General features: G+C 41.1%; 1 protein-coding gene across 3 annotated transcripts in view; it reads left to right on the forward strand.

The window, feature by feature from the left end:
• The window catches only part of PLCB1 (phospholipase C beta 1), an 861,253-nt gene that overhangs the window by 682,261 nt on the left and 156,277 nt on the right, over nt 1–22,715 (forward strand). For all 3 annotated transcript variants that reach the window (XM_055426796.2, XM_055426800.2, XM_088844294.1), the window contains exons 13-18: nt 6,390–6,474; nt 7,677–7,854; nt 12,196–12,263; nt 14,600–14,696; nt 17,234–17,318; nt 19,106–19,230. In XM_055426796.2, the coding sequence (XP_055282771.1) occupies nt 6,390–6,474; nt 7,677–7,854; nt 12,196–12,263; nt 14,600–14,696; nt 17,234–17,318; nt 19,106–19,230 (638 nt within the window). The remainder of the gene's footprint in view (nt 1–6,389; nt 6,475–7,676; nt 7,855–12,195; nt 12,264–14,599; nt 14,697–17,233; nt 17,319–19,105; nt 19,231–22,715) is intronic.

The following is a 22,715-nucleotide window of genomic DNA, read 5'->3' on the forward strand; positions in this document are numbered from 1 at the left end:
ATTTCATTAGGAAACAACCATCCAGTGAATAATGTAATCATTTGGCACATAGTTTTTCTAGCACTCCTGCACTCCTGAGGGGCAACTGAAGAGAAAAGCATTTATTCTGTTTCATTGCAATTTATTTTCTAATGAAAGGAGAACCTCTTTAGTTGCTGTATTTAGTACTTCACTTGCTGTGACAACTGATGTGCATGTGACTTTCCTCACCTCGGCCCATCTATTTGTAATTGGGCTCTATCAATGCCTTAGCACCTTTTTTTTTCAAGAACCGTACTTCCTGGAAAGATTGATGTGTCATTTCCTTTTTCCAGAAATATCTCCAAGTCTGGTGCACTCATTTTCTTCAAGAAATGTTTCTGTATAAATTAGACAAAATGAAAAATTCTGGTACCATCCTTGAGTGTACACCCTTGAGTGCCATTGGACTTTGCCATGTAGCCAGAGAGGCATCAATAACCACCAGCGCCACAAACTAAACGAAAGCTAATATTTATAGATTATATATTATGTGCCAAGCAAGGTTACAAGCATTATTTCCTGTAATCTCACCACAAACCCAGGTGCTCCTAGAAATAAATATTTTTATCATTATCCATATTTTACAAGTGATGAAACTGAATCCCAAAGAGGGTGAGTACCTTGCCCAAGGCCATGCAGCTAAAATGTGAGAGTGGGGATTTAAATTTGGCTAATGTCCTTCAAAACTCATCTGTTTAAGCAACACCACTCCCAAGCCTAAACCAAAGGATCAGGAGCATTCCAAACATGGATAAAGACAAGCAGAGCATCCCACAAGGCAACAGCCTGCAAGTGATCACGATTTTGTGGCTCATGACCTGAACCACAGCATATTTTTTAGTCTTCAACCCCAATCATACGAAGAGCCAAACTGAGCATGAAAACTAAATCTACAGTGGACATAAAAAAGATTGTCCCCTAATACAGCCCTTTCAGGTTGGAAAAAAGTGAGAAATTGAGCTGCTAAAAGTTCATTAATAATGCATGAATAACAAAAGAAATCAGGAAAACAGCCTTGCTAGGATACTATGATATTGATCCCAAACCACTGAGATGATGGAATGGCAGTGAAATCCTGAGATGCTGAATTCTATTGTGGGAGGAAGTTTTTTGCTTCCTATTTCCATTGTCCTTGAGCCTCACACACGTATCAACATCATTCAGCTACAGTTCTTTCCTGGGAGGACTGTTACATACTCAAAAAAAAATTGACAAGCTTCCCCTTTGCCGGTAAAATCTGATGATTGACTCATGGGCCATCCCACCTAATTGCTGAACAAACCGGTGGTGATATTCATCAGTGATAGCACTCTTTTCCACTGAACTAGATACACCATCAGAATCTTACTCAACATAGAACAGTTCAGTTCAGTTCAGTTCAGTCGCTCAGTCGTGTCCGACTCTCCGTGACCCCATGAATCACAGCACGCCAGGCCTCCCTGTCCATCACCAACTCCCGGAGTTCACTCAAACTCATGTCCATCGAGTCAGTGATGCCATCCAGCCATCTCATTCTCTGTCATCCCCTTCTCCTCCCGCCCCCAACCTTTCCCAGCATCAGAGTCTTTTCCAGTGAGTCAACTCATCGCATGAGGTGGCCAAAGTATTGCAGTTTCAGCTTTAGCATCAGTCCTTCCAATGAACACCCAGGATTGATCTCCTTTGGAATGGACTGGTTGGATCTCCTTGCAGTATAAGGGACTCTCAAGAGTCTTCTCCAGCACCACAGTTCAAAAGCATCGATTCTTTGGCAATCAGCTTTCTTCACAGTCCAACTCTCACATCCATACATATGGAACTTGGTTGGCAAAGTAATGTCTCTGCTTTTTAATATACTATCAAGGTTGGTCATAACTTTCCTTCCAAGAAGCAAGCGTCTTTTAATTTCATGGCTGCAATCAGCATCTGCAGTGATTTTGGAGCCCCAAAAAATAAAGTCTGACACTGTTTCCACTGTTTTTCCATCTATTTCCCATGAAGTGATGGGACCAGATGCCATGATCTTTGTTTTCTGAATGTTGAACTTCAAGCCAGCCTTTTCACTCTCCTCTTTCACTTTCATCAAGAGGCTTTTGAGTTCCTCTTCACTTTCTGCCATAAGGGTAGTGTCATCTGCATATCTGAGGTTATTGCTACTTCTCCCGGCAATCTTGATTCCAGCTTGTGCTTCTTCCAGCCCAGCATTCCTCATGATGTACTCTGCATATAAGTTAAATAAGCAGGGTGACAATATACAACCTTGACGTACTCCTTTTCCTATTTGGAACCAGTCTGTTGTTCCATGTACAGTTCTGACTGTTGCTTCCTGACCTGCATACAGGTTTCTCAAGAGGCAAGTCAGGTGGTCTGGGATTCCCATCTCTTTCAGAATGTTCCACAGTTTATTGTGATCCACACAGTCAAAGGCTTTGGCATAGTCAATGAAGCAGAAATAGATGCTTTTCTGGAACTCTCTTGCTTTCTCCATGATCCAGCGGATGTTGGCATTTGATCTCTGGTGCCTCTGCCTTTTCTAAAACCTGCTTGAACATCTGGGAGTTCACATAGAACACACACACCCAAAACATCTGAAACCTATATGCCATCTCTAGCAACAGTTATTTTTTTCTCCTTTGTGCTGTGTATACAAAATGCCAGAATCAGAACCCTAGTCCCAGCCTACTTGAGCCATGCCTTCAAAACAAACCCACATTGGAAAAAAGAAGGAAACCTCAGAATTTTTTTGGTTTTCTCTCCTAGTATTTGAAACTACCTATCAATGATCAACAAGGAGATATCTGCCGTGAGCAGCTGACAACTTTTCTTCCATCTGCTATATCACAGCCTCATAAAATGCAGAATTCCTGAGCTTTACCTCCACACCTGTATTTGAATTTTTATAAGTGAGACTTTGAATCATAATTTTTTTACAAGTCCCAGTTAACTGATGGGCCACCTACTTTGTAATTTGTAAACTAGCATTTTCACTAAAAGAATTCTCCACTACACTCAAGTGAAGAAACCACCACATCTGGTTCAGCCACAGAGAATGTGAGATTTTGGATTTAATGTGAGATTTAATTGCCAGCAGTTGTAAATCCTTCATATATAGGAAGGATTTGTAAATCCTTCATATATATTTCATATATAGAGAAGGAGGTTGGTTTAGTTCACCTTGGATGATGTGGACTTGCTCCTTGGTCAGAAAACTGATCACCTTGCCAATGTTTTAACATGTCCGTATAGGTCTGGTGTGGCCTGAAGTTCAAAATGTATTTGTGAATATTTTCCTCTCACTTTATCTCCATGGTAGCCAATGTTGATGTTCTAAATGCTTTAGGAATTTTTTTTTTTTTTTTTTTGCTCTCTCATGGCAAATGTAATGTCTTGTTTCCGCAATTATAACCCACAATTAAAGTTGCTTTGCTCTCCTCCGACTTGTGCTCAGTTTGCTTTCTGCTCTGGTTAGGTCCCCTCCAGATGGGCATGTGTGTTTGATCTTCAGACACATTTTCCTTTATCCATGGACACTGCCTGTTCTCCCCATCTTGGCTCATGGTGAAGCAGGTTTTAGAGTTTAGGTCAGACACAGATCTTTGCTCTCCAAAGTGTGATTGATTCATGGATCAGCAGCATCTACATAATCAGGGAGCTTGTTAGGAATGCAGAATCTCAGGACCCACCCCAGTTTTTGCCTTGGAATCTTCATTTTCTTAAGACCCCAGGTGATTTGGTGAAGTGTTAGAGCACCGCTCTAAACACTGAGGTTCATTAACCAGCTGTTTATTACCTGCAGGCTTATTACAAATGCAGGTTCCAAGGCTCCACTGCCAGCTCAGTGATTCTGGGGCCTGGGGACAGGGCTCTGGCACCTGCAGCATTAAAAGCCCAGGTGATTCTTTAGTGTAGTCGAGTAAGATTTTGGTTTAGCAAAATCCTCCCCAGGGTCTGATTTGGGGACCGCATGACAGAGGACAGAGTCTACCTGCCACCTGTTTAGGGACACCTGGAACATCACCCTAAAGTTCCTCTAAGAGTGATAATACAGCTCCACTAGAAATCCCAAAAGCAGGGTGTTAGGGAATGAATCCTTCCTTTTCACTCCAGGCTTCTGCACAAAGAAACTTGGGGCTCTCAAGTTCCAACCCTCAAGGAAAATGACATCCTTGAGGAACCTGGTGAGTTAGTTCACCCATCACAGTGATTCCCCAACTTGAGTGTATATCAGAATCCTCCAGAGGGGGCCTCTTGAGACCCCTGAGCCCTGCTCCCTTCTTTCCTTCCTTTCTGACTCAGAACCTGAGATTCCAACATGGAACTTGCCTGTCTTCCCAGGAGGCCTTGAATCTGCTTTTCTAACCAGCTCCAAGCCCTGTTGATGCTGCTAATCTGTGGCCCACACTGGGAACAGCAAAACTCCATTTAATAGCACCGTTCCATGAAAGTGAAGTGGAAGGGTTGGACAGTTTCTTTTGTGCACATTGTTGTTGTTGTTCACGGACCACAGCCTTGCCGTGGTGAAGGGCTCGTGTAAGTCACTGAAGCTAGGAGCCACGCAGCGCAGGGCCACCCAAGATGGACAAGTCATCGTGAAAAGTTCTAAGAAACTGTGGTTCACTGAAGGAGGGGATGGCAACCCACTCCACTCGCCTGGAGAACCCCGGGGCAGCATGGATCATGTAGGCCCAGACTCAATGGGCTTGTCTAATCTACAGCTGTAGAGCCCGCTGGCTTGGTGGAGCCTTGGGCCCAGCTGTCTTTGGGCAAAGGTGTCTGAACTGTGAATGCCCAGGGATGCTCTGCCAAATCAGCCACTTTTCTGCTTGTCCCTCAGCTATAACACGTTATCCTTTAACAACCACTCCCAGTGCTTTTAGGATCAGTTCTTCAGTTGGCAGGGTTTCCTCCATTGGTGATACTGCTGGGAGAACTTCAGGATATTCCAAAGACTTCATGAGTCGCACAGGATAATCCCCAACTGATCAAAACAGGTGTGATGAGAATTTGGGAGTTGTCGTGTGGAGTTTTACAAGTTCTGTGAAACTCTGCTTTGCCTCCCCTTGCAGTCCAAGAAGGTAGTGAACTTGGGCTTGAATGTGAAGCCCAGAGAACTCATTTGACACCTCCTCTAAATATATGCTGTTAGGGGGATATGAAGAGTGCTTTCCCTATGGATCCATTGCAATATGATTTGAACCCCCAAAACATTCCCCTTCCCAGGAAAAAGCACGGTCCATGATCCAGGTATAATAGGGTAAAAGGAATGAAAATTAGAGTTACATTTGTTAATCAATTTGAACTGTAGTAAAGAAGTTTTATCACTTACTTATTCTTACTACATCCCCAGTTCTGCTAAAATGTATTAACATTGCAGCATGTAGAGACAACTATTGGAAATCGAGTCCAACAGCCTGTAGATCAGAATCACAGTCCATAAAACCTGATGGAATTGGATACCTTTGTAATGATATTTAACATCCTACAGAATGAGAATGGCTTTTTAAAAGGTCAAGGGAAGCAGTTTTTAAAGATTATGGCTGTTTCCTCGTATCAACTCTGTTTATACATGAGGCTCTTATTCCTCCGGTATAGCTTGCAGAGGCTGCCTTGCAGCACTGGGATCATCTTCCACTTCAAAGGTGTTTGCATCCATTACTTCACTTCATCTCCTCAGCATCCTCTGCCCCTTTCCAAGAACAATCATTTTCCTCTACTTTTTATAGATCCTGAGAGGTTGAGAGCCTGGAACTCAGCTCAACCAATTCAACAGCTCCAGCCTTTTCCCATCAGACCGAGTTCCCCCTGGCACCTCATCAGGCTGACACCACTTGTGCTCCCCTCTTGTGCACAAAAGGGCTGCAGACAGCCTTCCCCAAGGTGCTTCACTTGTCTTTGCTTCAGTGCCCTTTCCCAAGTGGACACACTTCTGCCTGTCAGCCTTTTCAGATTCTTTTTCTCTGCCCACCTTCCTTCCTCTCCTCTGTTTCTTCACATCCTTGTAAATACTTCTTTGCAGTGCAGCTCTGTTAGATCTCACCCAAAAATTCACAGTCATCGATGAGTTCTACCCCCAAGTATCTGGCATTTGACTTAGAATTGGGAAATTAACCAAAAGGGACCGAGTCTCTAACCCTGGGACATTCAAGCATCCAGGGATAGGAAGGTGACCAGCTGTCCCCTCCATCTGTGTCCTCGGTGGAAGAGCCTCCTGCCTCCACCTGCCTGTGGTGTTCACATCCACACAAGTGGGAACTGCAAGCAGGGATTTAGAAAGATGACAGCAGTCCCGGCGGTCAGGGGAGGAAAGGCTCCTGTCTGTGCCCGGCGCGGTGCAGCCCTGCGGAGGCGCCTCTCTGCATCGCCCGCCCGCTTCGCCTCTCTCCCCTCAGGCCGAAGCAGCAGGCCAAGATGGCGGAGTACTGCAGGCTCATCTTCGGCGACGCCCTCCTCATGGAGCCGCTGGACAAGTACCCGGTAAGCGTTCTGAGCCACCCCGCAGGAGCGCACGCCTCTGTGGCCGCGCTAGGGGGCCCTCTCGGCCCGCTCCGCGCGTGCGTCTCCTGGTGTGAGTCTCGCAGTTGCCTCCGACCCGGAGGCTGGCGGGGAGCCCCCGTCGGACTCCTCCTCTGCCCTCGCCCTCCTCCGCTCCCTGCCCCTCGAGAGCCAGCCGGGGCTGCAGAATCCCCGCCACAGCGTCCGCCCACAGAGGGAGCCCCGGGGCGCGCCCGTCCGGGAACCTGGCCGTGCCCCTCTGACAGACGCGGGCCAGCCTGCCCCTGCTGGCCACGCTTCTCTTTCCTGCGTGTGCCCTGCAACATCCAGGCCGCCCCGTTGCTGTGGTCGGAAAGCAGCAGAAAGGTGGTCTCCTGGCCTCTTCCCTCCTCAGCCCCTTCCCCAGCCTCCACCCGCCTCCACCCGACTCTCCTGTTTTCACACCAGTCCCCAAACTGGTTGCAAATGAAGAATCGAGGACCCGCTTACAGGAGCCCGTAGACTTTCTAAAAATAACCTGTCTTGAGACTTGCACACATGCTCTCTGATATATAATAACCTTCTCATGGGAAATTGATTTTTCCCATTAGATGTACAAGCTGAATACACTAGAAAGAAGGCTTGCAAACAGCTTGAATCTCAGGGCGGTGGGTAAATTTGAAGCCACTTCTGCTGAGGCCAAGAAGGTGTGCCACTTAAACAGTCTCACGTCAGGATGGGGACTTTGCTGCTTTTAAACTGCATCATCTGAAAAGTGGATTCTGAGGACTTTCCCAGAAGCTCCTGCCTGTCTTTGCCATCTTCCTGGCAGGAGTCACGCTGTGACAGGTTTCCATCCTTTGATAATCCAAGCCAAGGCTCTAAATCAAGACGGTTGGATTCATAGGGTCCAACAGAAAACTCATGAAACTTTAGGTTAGCAGGCCAAATCACCCAATACATGTCTGTGGCTGTATTCATGTTGATTTCTGGTGGAAAAATAAAGGGTACAGTATTTAAAATATACCTTTCATGTGAAAAAAGAGCTATGAAGCAGCCCCTACATGAGATACTTTAATGAGCTGTGTTGAAGGTAGTAAAGAACAGTCTAGAAGCTTGTGCTATCTAATGCAGTCCTTGGGTTTGGGGATAGAATCTGAAAGGAAGGTCAGTGTTTTTAAAAAATGTGTTTTTCTTTCTGTTAGTTGGAATCTGGAGTTCCCCTTCCAAGTCCTATGGATTTAATGTACAAAATTTTGGTGAAAAATAAGAAGAAATCACACAAGTCGTCAGAAGGAAGTGGCAAGAAGAAGCTCTCAGAACAAGCTTCCAACACATACAGCGACTCCTCCAGTGTGTTTGAGCCCTCGTCTCCAGGAACCGGTGAGGGGCTGGTAGACTCTCATTTCTCTGTTATGTGTGGGTTTAAGAATGGCTGCTCTGGAAGTAACTGAGGACTTTTAACATTTCTACCTGGGCACAGTAAACTGTGTTGGTTTTCTGTATCTGTTTTAAAGCTGGTGGTTTAAAATTGCACAAACATATGAGCCCCCAATTCTGCGAGGCAGAGGCCCAGGTCACCTCACCAGGCTAAACTCCAGGCATCAACAGGGCTGCTTCTCTTTCTGGAACTTGAGGGAATCTTATTCCTTGCACTTTCAGCTCCTAGAGGCCACCCACATCCATTGGTTCATGGCCCCCTTCCTCCAGGTTCAAAGCCAGCAAGGTCCCATCTCACTTCTTCTGTCACCGTGTCTCCCTAGGACCACAGTTGGAAAAGGTCCTCTGCTTTTAAGAACTCACATCATTACATTGAACCTATCCAGATAATCCAAAATAATCTCTCCCGCTTCAAGATCCTTAACTTACTCTCATCTGCAAAGTCCCCTGTGCCATGTATTCACAGGACACAGGAGATGTTCACAGGACATGGGCATTTTGGGGAGGTCACCATATAAGCCAAATAATCTCTGGAGAAGCCAGGTGATTTTAAGCTTCTCAAGACAGTGATCCCTTGACATTAACTACAGATCTGGACCCAAGATGTTCACCAAATGCATTCTCATTGTTGAAGAGTTCTGAGTCATTCAGTTCATCCATATTTTCCAGAACTCTTTTAAAATGTAAATGGTAAGGTTACTTGAATTATCTACCAGAGCTACTAGATGATGTTTAGTATCATTTATTTTCATATTAGATTTAAGTTGAAATAGACTTTTGTGACTGATGAAAAAAGAATTCAAAGTGGTCACCCATTTCCTTTGAATTATTTGTCATTTAGTCTAAGTTCTTTTCCAGTTCTAGTCAGAATCTTGGCAGTCTGAAAAGATCTGAAGTGATGGCATTGTGAAGATCTCCTCATTGGAGGCTGAATATGTGAAGCAAACTTTAAGCTTGAATCTAGAAAGTTCTTCAATAAAAACTTAGCTGACATTGGGACAATGGCTTTGGAAAAGTGTTTGGCAGCATCTACAGAAGCTAAACTGAACAGAGGCATATGAAGCCCCTGTGCCCCAGAGAATTCTATTCCTAGGTATATAGCCAACAGAAGTGCATGTAGATGTTCTCCAAGAAGTATGGACAAGAACTGCTTAAAGCAGCACTGTTCAGAATAGCACAGCAACAGATAAACACACGGTGCAGTATTCACCTGATAGAATGATGTGTGGCAGCCTGCAGTGGACACAACAGCACAGATGACTCTCGTTTAGAAATACAGTGTTGAAGGAAAGAAGGCAAATGCAGAAGTACATGTCCACTGTCTGATCCTGTTTATATAAAGTACAAAAATGCCACAACTAACCAGGACTTTTAGAGGTCAAGAGAGAGTTATTCCTGGTGAAGAGGTGACTGGAAGGGACCCAAGGAGGCTTCTGAATACTGGTTATATTTTGTTTACTGATCTGCATACCATTTCTGTATACATGTGGTATGCGTACTTCTCTGTGTATCTATCATATGTCAATTAAAAGATTAAAAAACAAATTTTAAAAATTAAACTATAAACTCTAGGTAAATTAGAAAACAAAAAGATTGATCAAGAGCCCGATTTATCTTTTCTTCTGTTTTTCCATCATAGTTACCAATTACTTTTATTGTTTACATTAACATCCTTGTCCACAGACACTATGTAATTCCTAGAAAGATTTTTTTTGGTAGTTTTTAAAAGAGTGTTTAAAACATAACTACAAAATTCTGATTCTTTTTTCAAAAATAACTTCTATCTCAGTGAGAATGTTCTTTTGGAAGTTTTGGAAAGCAAGTCTCTAGCAGGCCACCAATTTCCCAGCACGAGTCTATCCCCTGAGTAAACCAAGTCTTCCCTTGTGTGTGCACAGAGCTTGTTTTACCATCTGCCTTCGCCAGTTCTCTCCCTCTGGATGCATAACACAAATGACGATTTTTACAGGCAGTGAACATTATTGCTTAATTCAGAGAAAGAGCCACAATCTGTTAGTAATTCAGTGGATTTCCTAAACTAGCCCATACTCTGTTGTGCAATCTTTATTTACTGTGATGGAAATTTTTTGACATTTATATATGTAAGTAGCCCCTGAATAAAGACCACTACTAATTTGCCATTTGGCTTGTAGATGTGCTCAGTATTGGGAACTCAAGTAACTTGAAAAACTTGAAATATTTCTTATACCAAAGCTAATCTACTTTTCTTAGCACCTATTGGCGAGATCTTCCCCCAAGAGATCCAGCCCTTTGCCTGTACACTTGTCTTAAAGAACTAGGATAATTTATTATTGTTACTATTGTGCAACAGGATTCCTTCCAGTTCCCTCCAAAATCTAAGGGAGAAACCAAGTCCCTGCTCATAGAGTGAAGGGTGACAAATTCTTTCTTTCCCCCGTAAAACAGAGAATGGCATGATTATTTGAAACTCTGGTGTGTTGTACCGTGAAGCACACTTAAATTACTCAATAAAAAGAACCTCCTCTTTAATTTAAAAAAAAAAAGTGGTTACCAAAACTTGAGACAATAAATTTGACTGTAAGAAATTTTGCGTCAACCTCTTAAAAGAATGTGTCCCTATAGAATAAGCAATGTTTTCTATTCAAAGTGGAATTGATTCACTCTTATTAACTAACACAGTATTAGCTTCATAAAACAGTTATATGTGGCTTTCTTTAACAAACAAGCTGTAAATAATAAACCATGTTGGTCCCAGACAACTTTTTCCTCTAAAGATTATTTCATGAATACTTTGCCCACTGCTCTTGTTGTCAGCCAAATGAAAACATTAATAAGCTTCTTGGAGGCAGTGGCAGTGCCTTTTACAGAGCAGGAGCAGGGGAGTTAATTTATAGAAGGCAGGAAGGGGAGGTACTGGCCCATGTAAGCTGCCTCGTTGTCAAGCCAAGATTGCCATCTACTGGGTTTATTATGCTATTGCACTGTCTGAACACGGAAATCAAAGAATTTAGAAGTATGCTTTCGTTACTTTTTACTTGAAAATCTTGTTATGTAACTGATATCACTGGGTCTAACTGAATCGCAGAGCTGAAGAACATACTGCATGCCAATATGACTCTTCAAGTATGTAATGATGATTAAGGATGTAAACATCCACCTAAGCTTTGGAGAGAAAAACAATCTACTGAAATGCCAGGATATTGGCTAAATACGAAACTGCATGAGATCTGATTGAGGGAGATTACCATGCATAATTATTTTAAGAGTTCACCCATTTTATTCTGCCCTTTTAAATAGAATGTGCCATTTGTAAAGATACATGCACTGTTTAGACAACAGTTCATGCCTGTGTGCCTGCTAAGTTGCTTCCGTCGTGTCTGACTCTTTGCAACTCCATGGACTGTAGCCTGCCAGGCTCCTCTGGCCGCGGGATCCTCCAGGCAAGAATACTGGAGTGGGTTGTCATGCCCTCCTCCAGGGATCTTCCCAACCAAGGGATCGAACCTGCATCTCACATCTCCTGCATTTGGCAGGCAGGTTCTTTACCACTAGTGCCTCCTGGGAAGCCCTTAGACAACAATGCCTCCATCAAATAAACCTGCAGGCAAATCACAGGATACAGTCAGTACCTTACAGTTCTGGAGAACCGGCTTGCTGCTATGGCCCCCGTTCCTGTCCCAGCTCTTGTCCTCTACTTCCATTTCTGTGAGGTCCTCTCTGGCCAAGAATCGCATGAAGAGTTAGGGCTGAGAAGAAGAGGGAAAGATGGAAAAGTGATCGTTTATCTGTTTTAGGTCATAGAGACCCTGAAAGATGACGTATACATCAAGATAGGATATGTGTACCAGAGAGAGCTAACTGTAAAAGATGCCATATGCTTTGCAAAACATAGATACAAATGCTAAGACAAGCATCTTTTATAGAGTTTGGAAATTTCACACATCAAATTTAGAAAAAAAAATTCAAACCCAGTATGCTGCTGCTGCTGCTAAGTCGCTTCAGTCGTGTCCGACTCTGTGCGACCCCGTAGATGGCAGCCCACCAGGCTCCCCCGTCCCTGGGATTCTCCAGGCAAGAACACTGGAGTGGGTTGCCATTTCCTTCTCCAGTGCATCAAGGTGAAAAATGAAAGTGAAGTCACTCAGTCATAACCATTTATAATTAATAAAATTTAAATATCCGAAAGGATAATTTTATTGAAAGGCCAACTTTCAAAGAAATGTTTGGTAAATATACATGTCACGTGTGCTTCAAACCTGTAATTGCTTGTTTACTTCATGATCTGTTATTAAAATTTGACAGGAGAAGCTGATACAGAGAGTGATGATGATGACGATGATGATGACTGTAAAAAGTCTTCAATGGATGAGGTAGGTTTCTAGGGCTTGACTTCTGGTCAGTGACTTTCCAACTTGCCATTCCAGTCCGCTCGCTCTGAATGTAGTTCCTGGTCACCTTCTGCCATCTAGTGGGAAAAATAGTTTAAAACTGAAAATGCAAAATGGATCACTAAACCAAGGATTGTGTTAAGCAAAGTTCTCTCTAAGGAACAGTTTGCTGAGGCTGTCTTTCATCAAATGTAGTACCTTGAGGGTGAATTCAAAATTTGTGATCTCCATCTTCCCACTTCAGTTTTTGAGGCAGTTAGATGGATGTCATGGTCCAAAGTCCACAGAAGACATGAGGTTTGGAGAAATGTTTGTAAACTTGACATTAATTTCCTTGAGGTGATTTTGACCTTTGTTTGGCTGCCTGGCTTGTAGGATCTTAGATTCCTTACCAGGGATTGAATCCAAGCCCCAACAGTAGAAGCCTGGGGTCTAATCACTGAACCTTCATGGAATTCCCCATTCTTATAATTTTGGAACCACTAGAGATTTCTACTGAATATTTAGGTATATTTAATATTTAGAAGTTCAAGATTCCCCAAATAACTCAGAAATATTAATTGCACAGACTCTAGAAGCAAATCAAGGATAGGCCAATTGACATTTTAAAACTTTTAGCAGGAGTCCTGTTCAAAAAATTTATACTGAATCTGCTTTCAAATATATTGAAAAGTATGTCTGAGTAGTTGTATCTTTACAATTAATTAATAAAGATAAATAACAAATAATAAGCTGTTTTGACATGATATTCTTCCTCTTATAATTATTTCCTTTAATGTAGTCTAAATTCTTAATTATATTTTCCCCACTAAATTTCAACTTAATACCCGGAAGGAAAACTATTACAAAGTAGCTTTTCCTGATAATTATTTCAATTGTGTAAACTTTTTATCAGTAACTTTTGATCATTTTAAAACTATCTTACTAATTGGATGACCATTTACAATGGATATTTCCTAATTAGCATTTAATCTTAATCTTGCTACAGAAGTTTTCAAAAGAAACCTTTTCTCCCTTGTATTCTGCCTTCTAAAAGTGGGAGAAAATGTTAAATCAGCCTACAGAGGTCTGCCCATATCAGTACTGCAGTGTAGACTTTCTTTATTAAAAGCTTTATCAAAGCGGTATTTATATAATAGCTAATATTACCTAAAAGTAAAATGAGGCTTTAATATGCCAGGCACTGTTCTGAGCTCTTTCACATAAATTAACACACTTAATAATCACAAGGACTCTGTTTGTTTTTGAGACTAATTTTTTCCTGACTTTATGGGTGAGCAAACTGAGACACAGAGCAGTTAAGTAACTTGCCCCAGACTGGCTCTATAACCTGAGCTCCCGACCTTTTATGTATTGTTGTGTAGTCGCTAAGTCATGTCTGACTCTTTGTGGCCCCATGGACTGTAGCCCACCAGGCTCTTCGGTCCATGGGATTTCCCAGGCAAGAATACTGCAGTGGGTTGCCATTTCCTTCTCCAGGGGATCTTCCCAATCCAGGGATCGAACCTGTCTTCTCCCACACTGCAGCCAGATTCTTTACCACTGAGCCAGGAGGAAAGATGCATTGTGCTGCTTGCTTAATCGGCACCCAGGAGCTAGGAAGGGAGGCCAAGCGGAAAGGTTCTAAAGAAAAGCAATATTTGCTTGTCCACCCCAACCCACTTTCACTGGCGACCCTTTTCAATAGCAATTTTCCATTCATCCAGTGGTCACCTACATACTCATTTCATATTGTATGATGACTTCTTTTTTAACCATTTTATTGATTTATCTGGCTGTCAGGTCTCAGTTGTGGCCTGCAGGGTCTTGGTTGTGTCAGAGGGACTCTTTCCTGGCTGCACACAGACTTTCTAGTTGCAATCCAGGAGCTCCAGGGTGAGCGGGCTTCAGTAGTTGCGGGGCACAGGCACAGTGACCCCCTGGCCTGTCTTGTACAATGAATTCTTGATATGTTAACTTCAAACATCACCTGCAGACTCCCTGCTTTGACAGATGGCACATAGCTTGAGGCTTCTTCGACTTGGCTGTGCGTTGGATCACCTTAGTACCTTACAGATCCTGATTCTGGAAGGTTGAGAAGCTGCTATCCCGCAAGCTTTCTGGTGGTCCCGATGCTGCTGGCACTGGGTGCTCTGGGAGACGCCCAGAGGCCTTCCTCCTCCTTTCTCCTCTGATCCATTTTCTGTTGGCAATAACTGTTTTCAGAAAAGGAGTGATCCTTTTCTGCCCTCATGGGTCATTTGATCAGTGCCCTGGGAAAACAACCCTCACTAACATAATGCTGACTCTGGGAACATTGCTTTTACTCCTGCTTCCAGGGGACCGCAGGGAGCGAGGCCATGGCCACAGAAGAGATGTCTAATCTGGTGAACTATATCCAGCCAGTCAAGTTCGAGTCATTTGAAATTTCAAAAAGTAAGTTTGCCCTGGAGAAAAACCCCTTGTATAGTATATAATGAGTATATTATACCCACAAGATAATTAGACCAAAAAAATATTACCCTTATTAGAACTATTCTATGACGTTTTAATATATGCATGTCTTTACTATCTGATTTTTATATATCTAAATGAACATACATGGTAAGTAGCTTCATTGTGTCCAACTCTTTGAGACCTTATGGACTATAGCCCACCAGGCTCTTTTGTCCATGAGATTCTGCAGGCAAGAATACTGGAATGGGTTGCCATGCCCTTCTCCAGGGGATCTTTCTGACCCAGGGATCAAACCAGAGTCTCTTAAGTCTCCTGCATTGGCAGGCAGGTTCTGTACCACTAGGGCCACCTGGGAAGCCCCAGATATATGTAAGTATATATTTATATGTATTGTATGCATCTATATAACCATATGAGAACATAGCCCATGATATTTTCCCAAAATTCTGAATAGACCTACAGGCTATACATGATTATCCAAAAGATACCTGACCAGAGTATAGTTCAGTTCAGTTCAGTTGCTCAGTCGTGACTGACTCTTTGCAACCCCATGAATCACAGCACGCCAGGCCTCCCTGTCCATCACCAACTCCCGGAGTTCACTCAAACTCATGTCCATCGAGTTGGTGATGCCATCCAGCCATCTCATTCTCTGTCGTCCCCTTCTCCTCCCGCCCCCAATCCTTCCCAGCATCAGAGTCTTTTCCAGTGAGTCAACTCTTCGCATGAGGTGGCCAAAGTATTGGAGTTTCAGCTTTAGCATCAGTCCTTCCAATGAACACCCAGGATCGATCTCCTTTAGAATGGACTGGTTGGATCTCCTTGCAGGGTTTTACATTGTTTTTCATTCCTGACCACACACTGCAATTATATAAATGACAGCGGTGAAATAAACTATTTAGCCATCCTTTAAAAGGAAGCAGAGACTTGATTGATCCTGATAAATAGAAATGGAACCAAATCAATTGACCCACTTTTCATTTGTTCAGCCTATGTTTTATATACTTAGGGGAATATATAATTAACTTCACATCACGTGATGTTTTACTTCATCCGACAACCCATCCATACTGGATGCAAGAGACAGGAGCCCTTTTATCAAAGTGCTCAGTCGTGTCTGACTCTTTTTGCGACCCCATGGACTGTAGTCCCCCGGGCTCCTCTGTTCATTGAGTTCTCCAGGCAAGAATAGTGAAGTGGGTAGCCATTCCCTTCCCCAGGGATCGAACTGGGGTCTCTTGCATTGCTGGCAGATTATTTACTGTCTGACTCACCAGGGAAGCCTAACTTTCAATAAGGTTTAGACATAAAAATTTCAGCAGTTTGTTTGATGTTATAATTACTAGTCTTCTTACCACAAGCTGTGAAACATCCTATAAAGTAGTAATTTTTATATGGTACATTTAGGCCCTTAAGAACCTGATAACAACAGCACCAGCCAAAGATTTACAAACAAGTACTTTCTCCTTATATTTTATACCAGTTTCTCACTTTTTTCAAAAGAACACTGCACATAGTTTACAAAGAACCTATTAAAACGACTTAATTTTAATTAACAGCTGTGCTTAAAATAGTCATATGAAAGTAGAATTTTGATGGACCAAAATAAGAGAAGCAAGGGTTTCCTTTAGAGTTGATTAAATAGGGGAAGGTGAAGAGGTGGATGAAGGAGGAATGTGGGAATGACTAGGAAGAAAAATGAGGCTTTAATTATGGAAAATGGGCATCAAAGAGGGAACAGTGCCTGATGGTAACTCGGTTTAAATCACCGAGCTCCGAGTGACATGTCTTTATATGTAGCAGTGTGATTTTTAGTTGGAAAGAGGTCAGAGAAGCTGTTTGGCTCTTTGCCCTGCTAAACTAAGATAACTTCTTTTGGTTTCCCTCACTCTAATTGGAAGCTTGACTTTCGCTTTCAAGATGTTGCTCTGTGTCCAAGAATATTGAGACCTTCTAGGACATTCACCTCTGTGGCCCCCAACGTGTAATCTGAAAATGAGGCCATCCGCCTGGAAAATGTTCAAGGATCCTTCTGCTTTAAAATAACAAAATTCTAAGGTCACATTAGTTCTTTCAAGCAAAAGGGTGCCTACAAGTTTGAGGTGATGACAGTGTGGGCATAGTCGAGTAGAGATGGTCAGCATCTGGCAGGAATGTACATGTGGTCGTGGTCTGTATTGTTAATTCTCAGTGATGGCTTCAAGAAACCAATCTGAATGGAGTTAGAACAGAAGGTCCTCTTTTGACAGATCAGCTTACCTGGCCACGCTCTCCACGTCTAAAATTCATCTTCCAGCACTGAGGCCACCGTGTCCCTAACTTGCACAACACCTAACCAGGTGGCAAATATTAGAAGACACAACTAAGACTGAAAATTAAAATTAAAAGAAAATTAAATATAATGGTTATTTGAGGGTCTTTGCCCTCAGTGTCATGGGACATTTGCCTGCTGCATATGTGCTATTATTTATAACACTGAAGTTTATTTCTCACTTTTTTTGCTGTCGTTAACACAGAAAGAAATAGAAGCTTCGAGATGTCTTCCTTTGTGGAAACCAAAGGTCTTGAGCAACTTACAAAGTCTCCAGTGGAATTTGTAGAGTATCCTTGATTTGACGGACGTGTGCTGAATTGACATTAATGAAGTCTTGTGCTATTGGTTTAATTTTTGTCTTTAATAAGGAAAAGGTGCATGAAGTGGCTAAAGTCTGTCACTTGGGAGTGATAAATAGTTCCAGGTTTCATATGCAGTGGTGGGAGGGATAGTCTGGCGCAGGAAGAGTACTGGCCTTGGAGTAAAGGAAGATTTCAAGGTTACCTTCACACTATCAAACTCTTTATCCCTTGGCAATTCCAAGTTTTCTCACCTGTAAAACAGAAATGATGATAACAGCTTTGTGGCTTGCTATTTAGTTTAGGAATCACATATGTAAAATGTGTGTGTGTACTTTATACATATGTAAAATATGATGTGGGTAAAGTGTATATTATATATATAATAGAAACACCTTGCTGGTGTCTCACATGCTTACATGTAATAGATGTCCAATCAAAAAATAGTTGGGATGATGATGAGAATATAAATATATATTACTAATAATATATAATAAATATATATTATTAATAATGGCTTTGTTGAGACTCCTGATGACAATTTTTAAATTTTATTCCTGAATTAAAATGGCACAAACATTTGAAATTTTTTCATAAAATTTATATTAAATGTCCTAGTTATATAAAAGAAAAAAAATCATCTTTAAAGTTTATTAACAATAGGAAAGGAAACAGATATAAATTCCATAAACAAAGTGATGATAGACATAATCTTTAGTAATCAATAAGTACTAACTACATGGTAGACCTTTGTCATGTCTTAATGTAATCCTCACAACAGCCGTGTGATGTAGGAATCATATATCTTTTATAGATGAAGAAACTGAGGCACAGAAAAGGGAAATAACTTGTCCTGGATCATACAGCTAACAAGTTTCAAAATTAAAATTTCAAACCCTCTTTGGCCTAAGTCCCCTGTCAAGCCCAGAACCTGAGTCAACCAAACTTGAGTGTGTGTGTGTGTGTGTGTGTGTGTGCGCGCGCGCGCTCAGTCACTCAGTTGTGTCTGACTCTTTGCAATCCCACGGACTGTAGCCTGTCAGGCTCCTCTGTCCATGGGATTTTCCAGGCAAGAATACTGGAGCATTTTGCATTTCCTACTGCAGGAGATCTCCCCAAGCCAGGGATCTAACCCATGCTTCTTGCATTTTCTGCATTGGCAGGAGGATTCTTTAAAGCTTGGTAATAGCAATTGTATTTGAAAGACATAGCATCATTCAATAACTAAAAGGTTCTCAGGATGGAAAACTGATGATGGTAGGAATCAAAATATGTGTCAAAATCTTCTGTGCTATATTAACCTTGTTATCAATCATAAAGAGTACCATAGTTTTGGCAAAGAGCATTCCCTGAGAAGGTTAAGAAAATGAGCAGAGAGCATTTCAAAAATAGCTGTACAGTTCATGTTATCTGCTTCTGCCAAGCACAATATCATCCTGTCCCGTGATTTGCTACATTCAGATTTCCTTTTATGTCCTTAATCACTCAGCCAGTCCTTAATAATCTCCAAAAAATTGCATTCACGCAACCATTTTTGCTCCTTCATTAGTTTCTACCCACAAGGCTCTGCAAAGATGATGCTCAATTTGTATTATAAAAGCACATTTATTCTGTTTGTTCAGAAAGTTTTTTATATATTTCACTCACTAGCTCAATGAGATCATCCATCTTTAATTCATTTCCCTCTCAGAGAAAGATGGGAAGCAGCTTCTCAGTTGGTATTATTGGCTAATTCTTTTTTGTAGTTGTATTCACTACTTAACATGATGGTCCAGATATAACAAAATGCAGCTTAGCAGGATATATCCAAAGGGAACACGTGTGGATTCATCCAACTATATGCCTCAGCTCTTCTGGAATGCAGGCTGCCAAATGGTTGCCCTTAATTTCCAAACAGTGGGTAAGTCGCACAGTTAGTATTCATTTCCATCCTATAAAAGTCACATTTCCAAGTGCCTGAAGATCATCCCAAGGAAGAGAAAGACTGCCAGACTGGATTGAAAAACAAAACACATTTTCATAAAGAAAATATTACAAAAAAGACAAATTTTGAATATTGAGGAATTTAATTTATAGATAGTTTATAGATGTTTATAGATATATAAATGTTTATATATACATATAGATGTTTATAGATATATAGTATATAGATGTTTATAGATATATAGTATATAGATATATAAAAAAAGATGTGTTTAGTTTATAGAGAGTTTATAGATGTCTTTATTTCAATTTGTTTTACTTATTTTCAAACAAATTTTTATACTTTTAAAAGTAATACACATTTATTCTAAAAAATATTATAAATTCAAAATAAGTATATAAAGAAAATAATAAAACTTCCAGAAATGTTACCACTCAGAGATTCTCTCAACATTGTTAACTTCTGGCTTTGTGATCTATAAGATTTTTGGCTATGCATATACATGCTTTTTCACTTAATACCCAGTTAAAATATATATCTTCATATATATATTTTTTAAATTTTTTATTAGAAAACTGAAATTTACAATGTGTTTATATCACTCACTGTGTACATGCATTTAAAAACAACATCATTAAAGAAAGATAACAAAAATACAGTCTTAAAACTTACGGGATATGGAAAACATTATCCACTGAGGCCTTAAATGTAGTAGACTTAAATATATATCTTCATATATATTTAAATATTATATAGAAACATGAATTTTAATAGCTGTATAGTAAGTACATCTCAGAATTAACTGAAGCACATTGCCTATCTCTGAACTTTAGGACATTTTTTTTTCTGCTATAAATAATGCTCTGAGAACAGGCTGAAATATAAATTGTCAAGTTTATCTCCTCATGTTCTTTTTGAAAAGTTCCTAAAATAGAATTAAAAGAAGTGAAAGTTTTAAGGGCCTTTGTACAATGCCAAATTGTACATCAAAAATGTGGCATGAGATTTCTTCTCAATCAGAAATGTATGATATGTTTTTCCCTCACATTTGTGTTTTTGGTTAAGTATTATTATTAAATAATAGTAATAATTCAGACAAATATCTCCTTGTTCTTTTTCGCTTCATTTCTTTGAGTGTTGAAGTCGAACACTGTAAGTTTGTGTTTTTATTTTTGCTGTTGTTAAGTCACTAAGTCTGTGCAACTCTTTGCAACTCCATGGACTGCAGTACCCCAGGATGTCCTCCACTCCCCTCACTGCCCACTGTCCTCCGTTATCTCCTGGAGTTTGCTCAAATTCAAATTCATCATAGTCAGTGATGCTATCTAACCATCTCCTCCTCTGCTCCCCTTCTCCTTTTGCCTTCAGTCTTCCCCAGCATCAGGGTCTTTTGCATTGAGTCAGCTCCTCCATCAGGTGGCCAAAGTATTGGAGCCTCAGCTTCAGCATCAGTCCTTCCAATGAATATTCAGGACTGATATCCTTTAGGATGGACTGATTTGGTGTCCTTGCAGTCCAAAGGACTCTCAATTCTTTGGCCCTCAGCCTTCTTTATGGTCCAACTCTCACATCCATACATGACTACTGGAAAAACCATAACTTTGACTATAGGACCTTTGTCAGCAAAGTCATGTCTCTGCTTTTTAATATGCTGTCTAGGTTTGTCATAGATTTCCTTCCAAGGAGGAAGGAAATCTTTTAATTTCATGGCTGCAGTCATGATCTGTAGTGATTTTGGAGCCCAAGAAAAGCAAATCTGTCACTGCTTCCACTTTTTCCCCTTCTATTTGCCATGAACTGGTGGGACTGGATGCCATGATCTTAGTTTTTGAATGTTGAGCTTCAAGCCAGCCTTTTCAGTCTTCTCTTTCACTTTCATCAAGAGGCTCTTTAGTTCCTCTTCACTTTTTACCAGTAAAGTGTTATCATTTGCATATCTGAGGCTGTTGATATTTCTCCCAGCAATTTTGACTCCAGCTTGTGATTTATCCAGCCTGATATTTCACATGATGTACTCTGTATACACTTTAAATAAGCAGGATGACAATATACAGCTTTGTCATACTTCTTTCCCAAATTTGAACCAGTGAGTTTCCATGACTGGTTCTAACTGTTGCTTTTGACCTACATACAGGTTTCTCAAGAGATAAGATAGTCTGGTATTGCCATCTTTTTAAGAATTTTCCACAGTTTGTTGTGATCCACACAGTCTAAGGCTTCAGCATAGTCAATGAAGCAGAAGTAGGTGTTCTTCTGGAATTCTCTTGTTTTCTCTATGATCCGATGAATGTTGACACTTTGATCTCTGGTTCCTCTGCCTTTTCTAAACCCAGCTGGTACATCTGAAAGTCTCAGTTCACATACTGCTGAAGCCTAGCTGAAGGATTTGAGCATAAACTGACTAGCATGTGAAATGAGCACAGTAGTGCAGTAGTTTGAACATGCTTTGGCATTGCCCTTCTTTGGGATTGGAATGAAAACTGACCTTTTCTAGTGCCCTGGCCACTGCTTAGTTTTCCATATTTGTTGACATATTGAGTGCAGCACTTTTAATAGCATCCTCTTTTAGGGTTTGAAATAGCTTACCTGGGATGCCATTACCACCACTAGCTTTGTTCATAGTAATGCTTCCTAAGGCCCACTTGACTTCACACTCTAGTATGTCTGGCTCTAGGTGAGTGATCACACCATCGTGGTTTTCTGGGTCATTAAGACCTGTTTTCTATAGTTCTTCTGTGTATTCTTGCCACCTCTTCTTAATCTCTTCTGCTTCTCTTAGGTCCTTACCATTTCTGTCCTTTATTGTGCCCATCCTTGCATGAAATATTCCCTTGATATTTCCAGTTTTTTGAAGAGATCTCTAGTCTTCCTCATTCTATTGTTTTCCTCTGTTTTTTGCATACTTCATTTAAGAAGGCCTTCTTATCTCTCCTTGCCATTGTCTGGAACTCTCCTTGCACTGGGTATATCTTTCCCTTTCTCCTTTGTCTTTTGCTTCACTTCTTTCCTTAGCTATTTATAAAGCCTGCTAGACAACCACTTTGCCTTCTTGCATTTCTTTTTCTTTGGGATGGTTTTGGTCACTGCCTCCTGAATAGTGTTATGAACTACTGTCCTTAGTTCTTCAAGCACTCTGTCTACGAGATCTAATCCCTTGAATCTATTCATCCCCTCCACTGTATAACCATAAGGGATTTGATTTAGGTCATACCTGAATGGCCTCATGGTTTTCCCTACAATTTTAAATTTAAGCCTGAATTTTGCAATAAGGAACTGATGATCTGAGCCACAGTCAGCTCCTGGTCTTGTTTTTGCTGACTATATAGAGCTTCTCCATCTTTGGCTGCAAAGTATACCATCAATCTGATTTCTGTATTGACCATCTGGTGATGTCCATGTGTAGAATCCTCTTGTGTTGTTGGAAGAGAGTGTTTGCTATGACCAGTGTATTCTCCTGGCAA

The sequence above is a fragment of the Moschus berezovskii genome, chromosome 15 (genome assembly GCF_049115385.1).
Source record: "Moschus berezovskii isolate FMDL1 chromosome 15, NW_MosBer_1.0, whole genome shotgun sequence".
Taxonomy (NCBI): Eukaryota; Metazoa; Chordata; class Mammalia; order Artiodactyla; family Moschidae; genus Moschus; species Moschus berezovskii.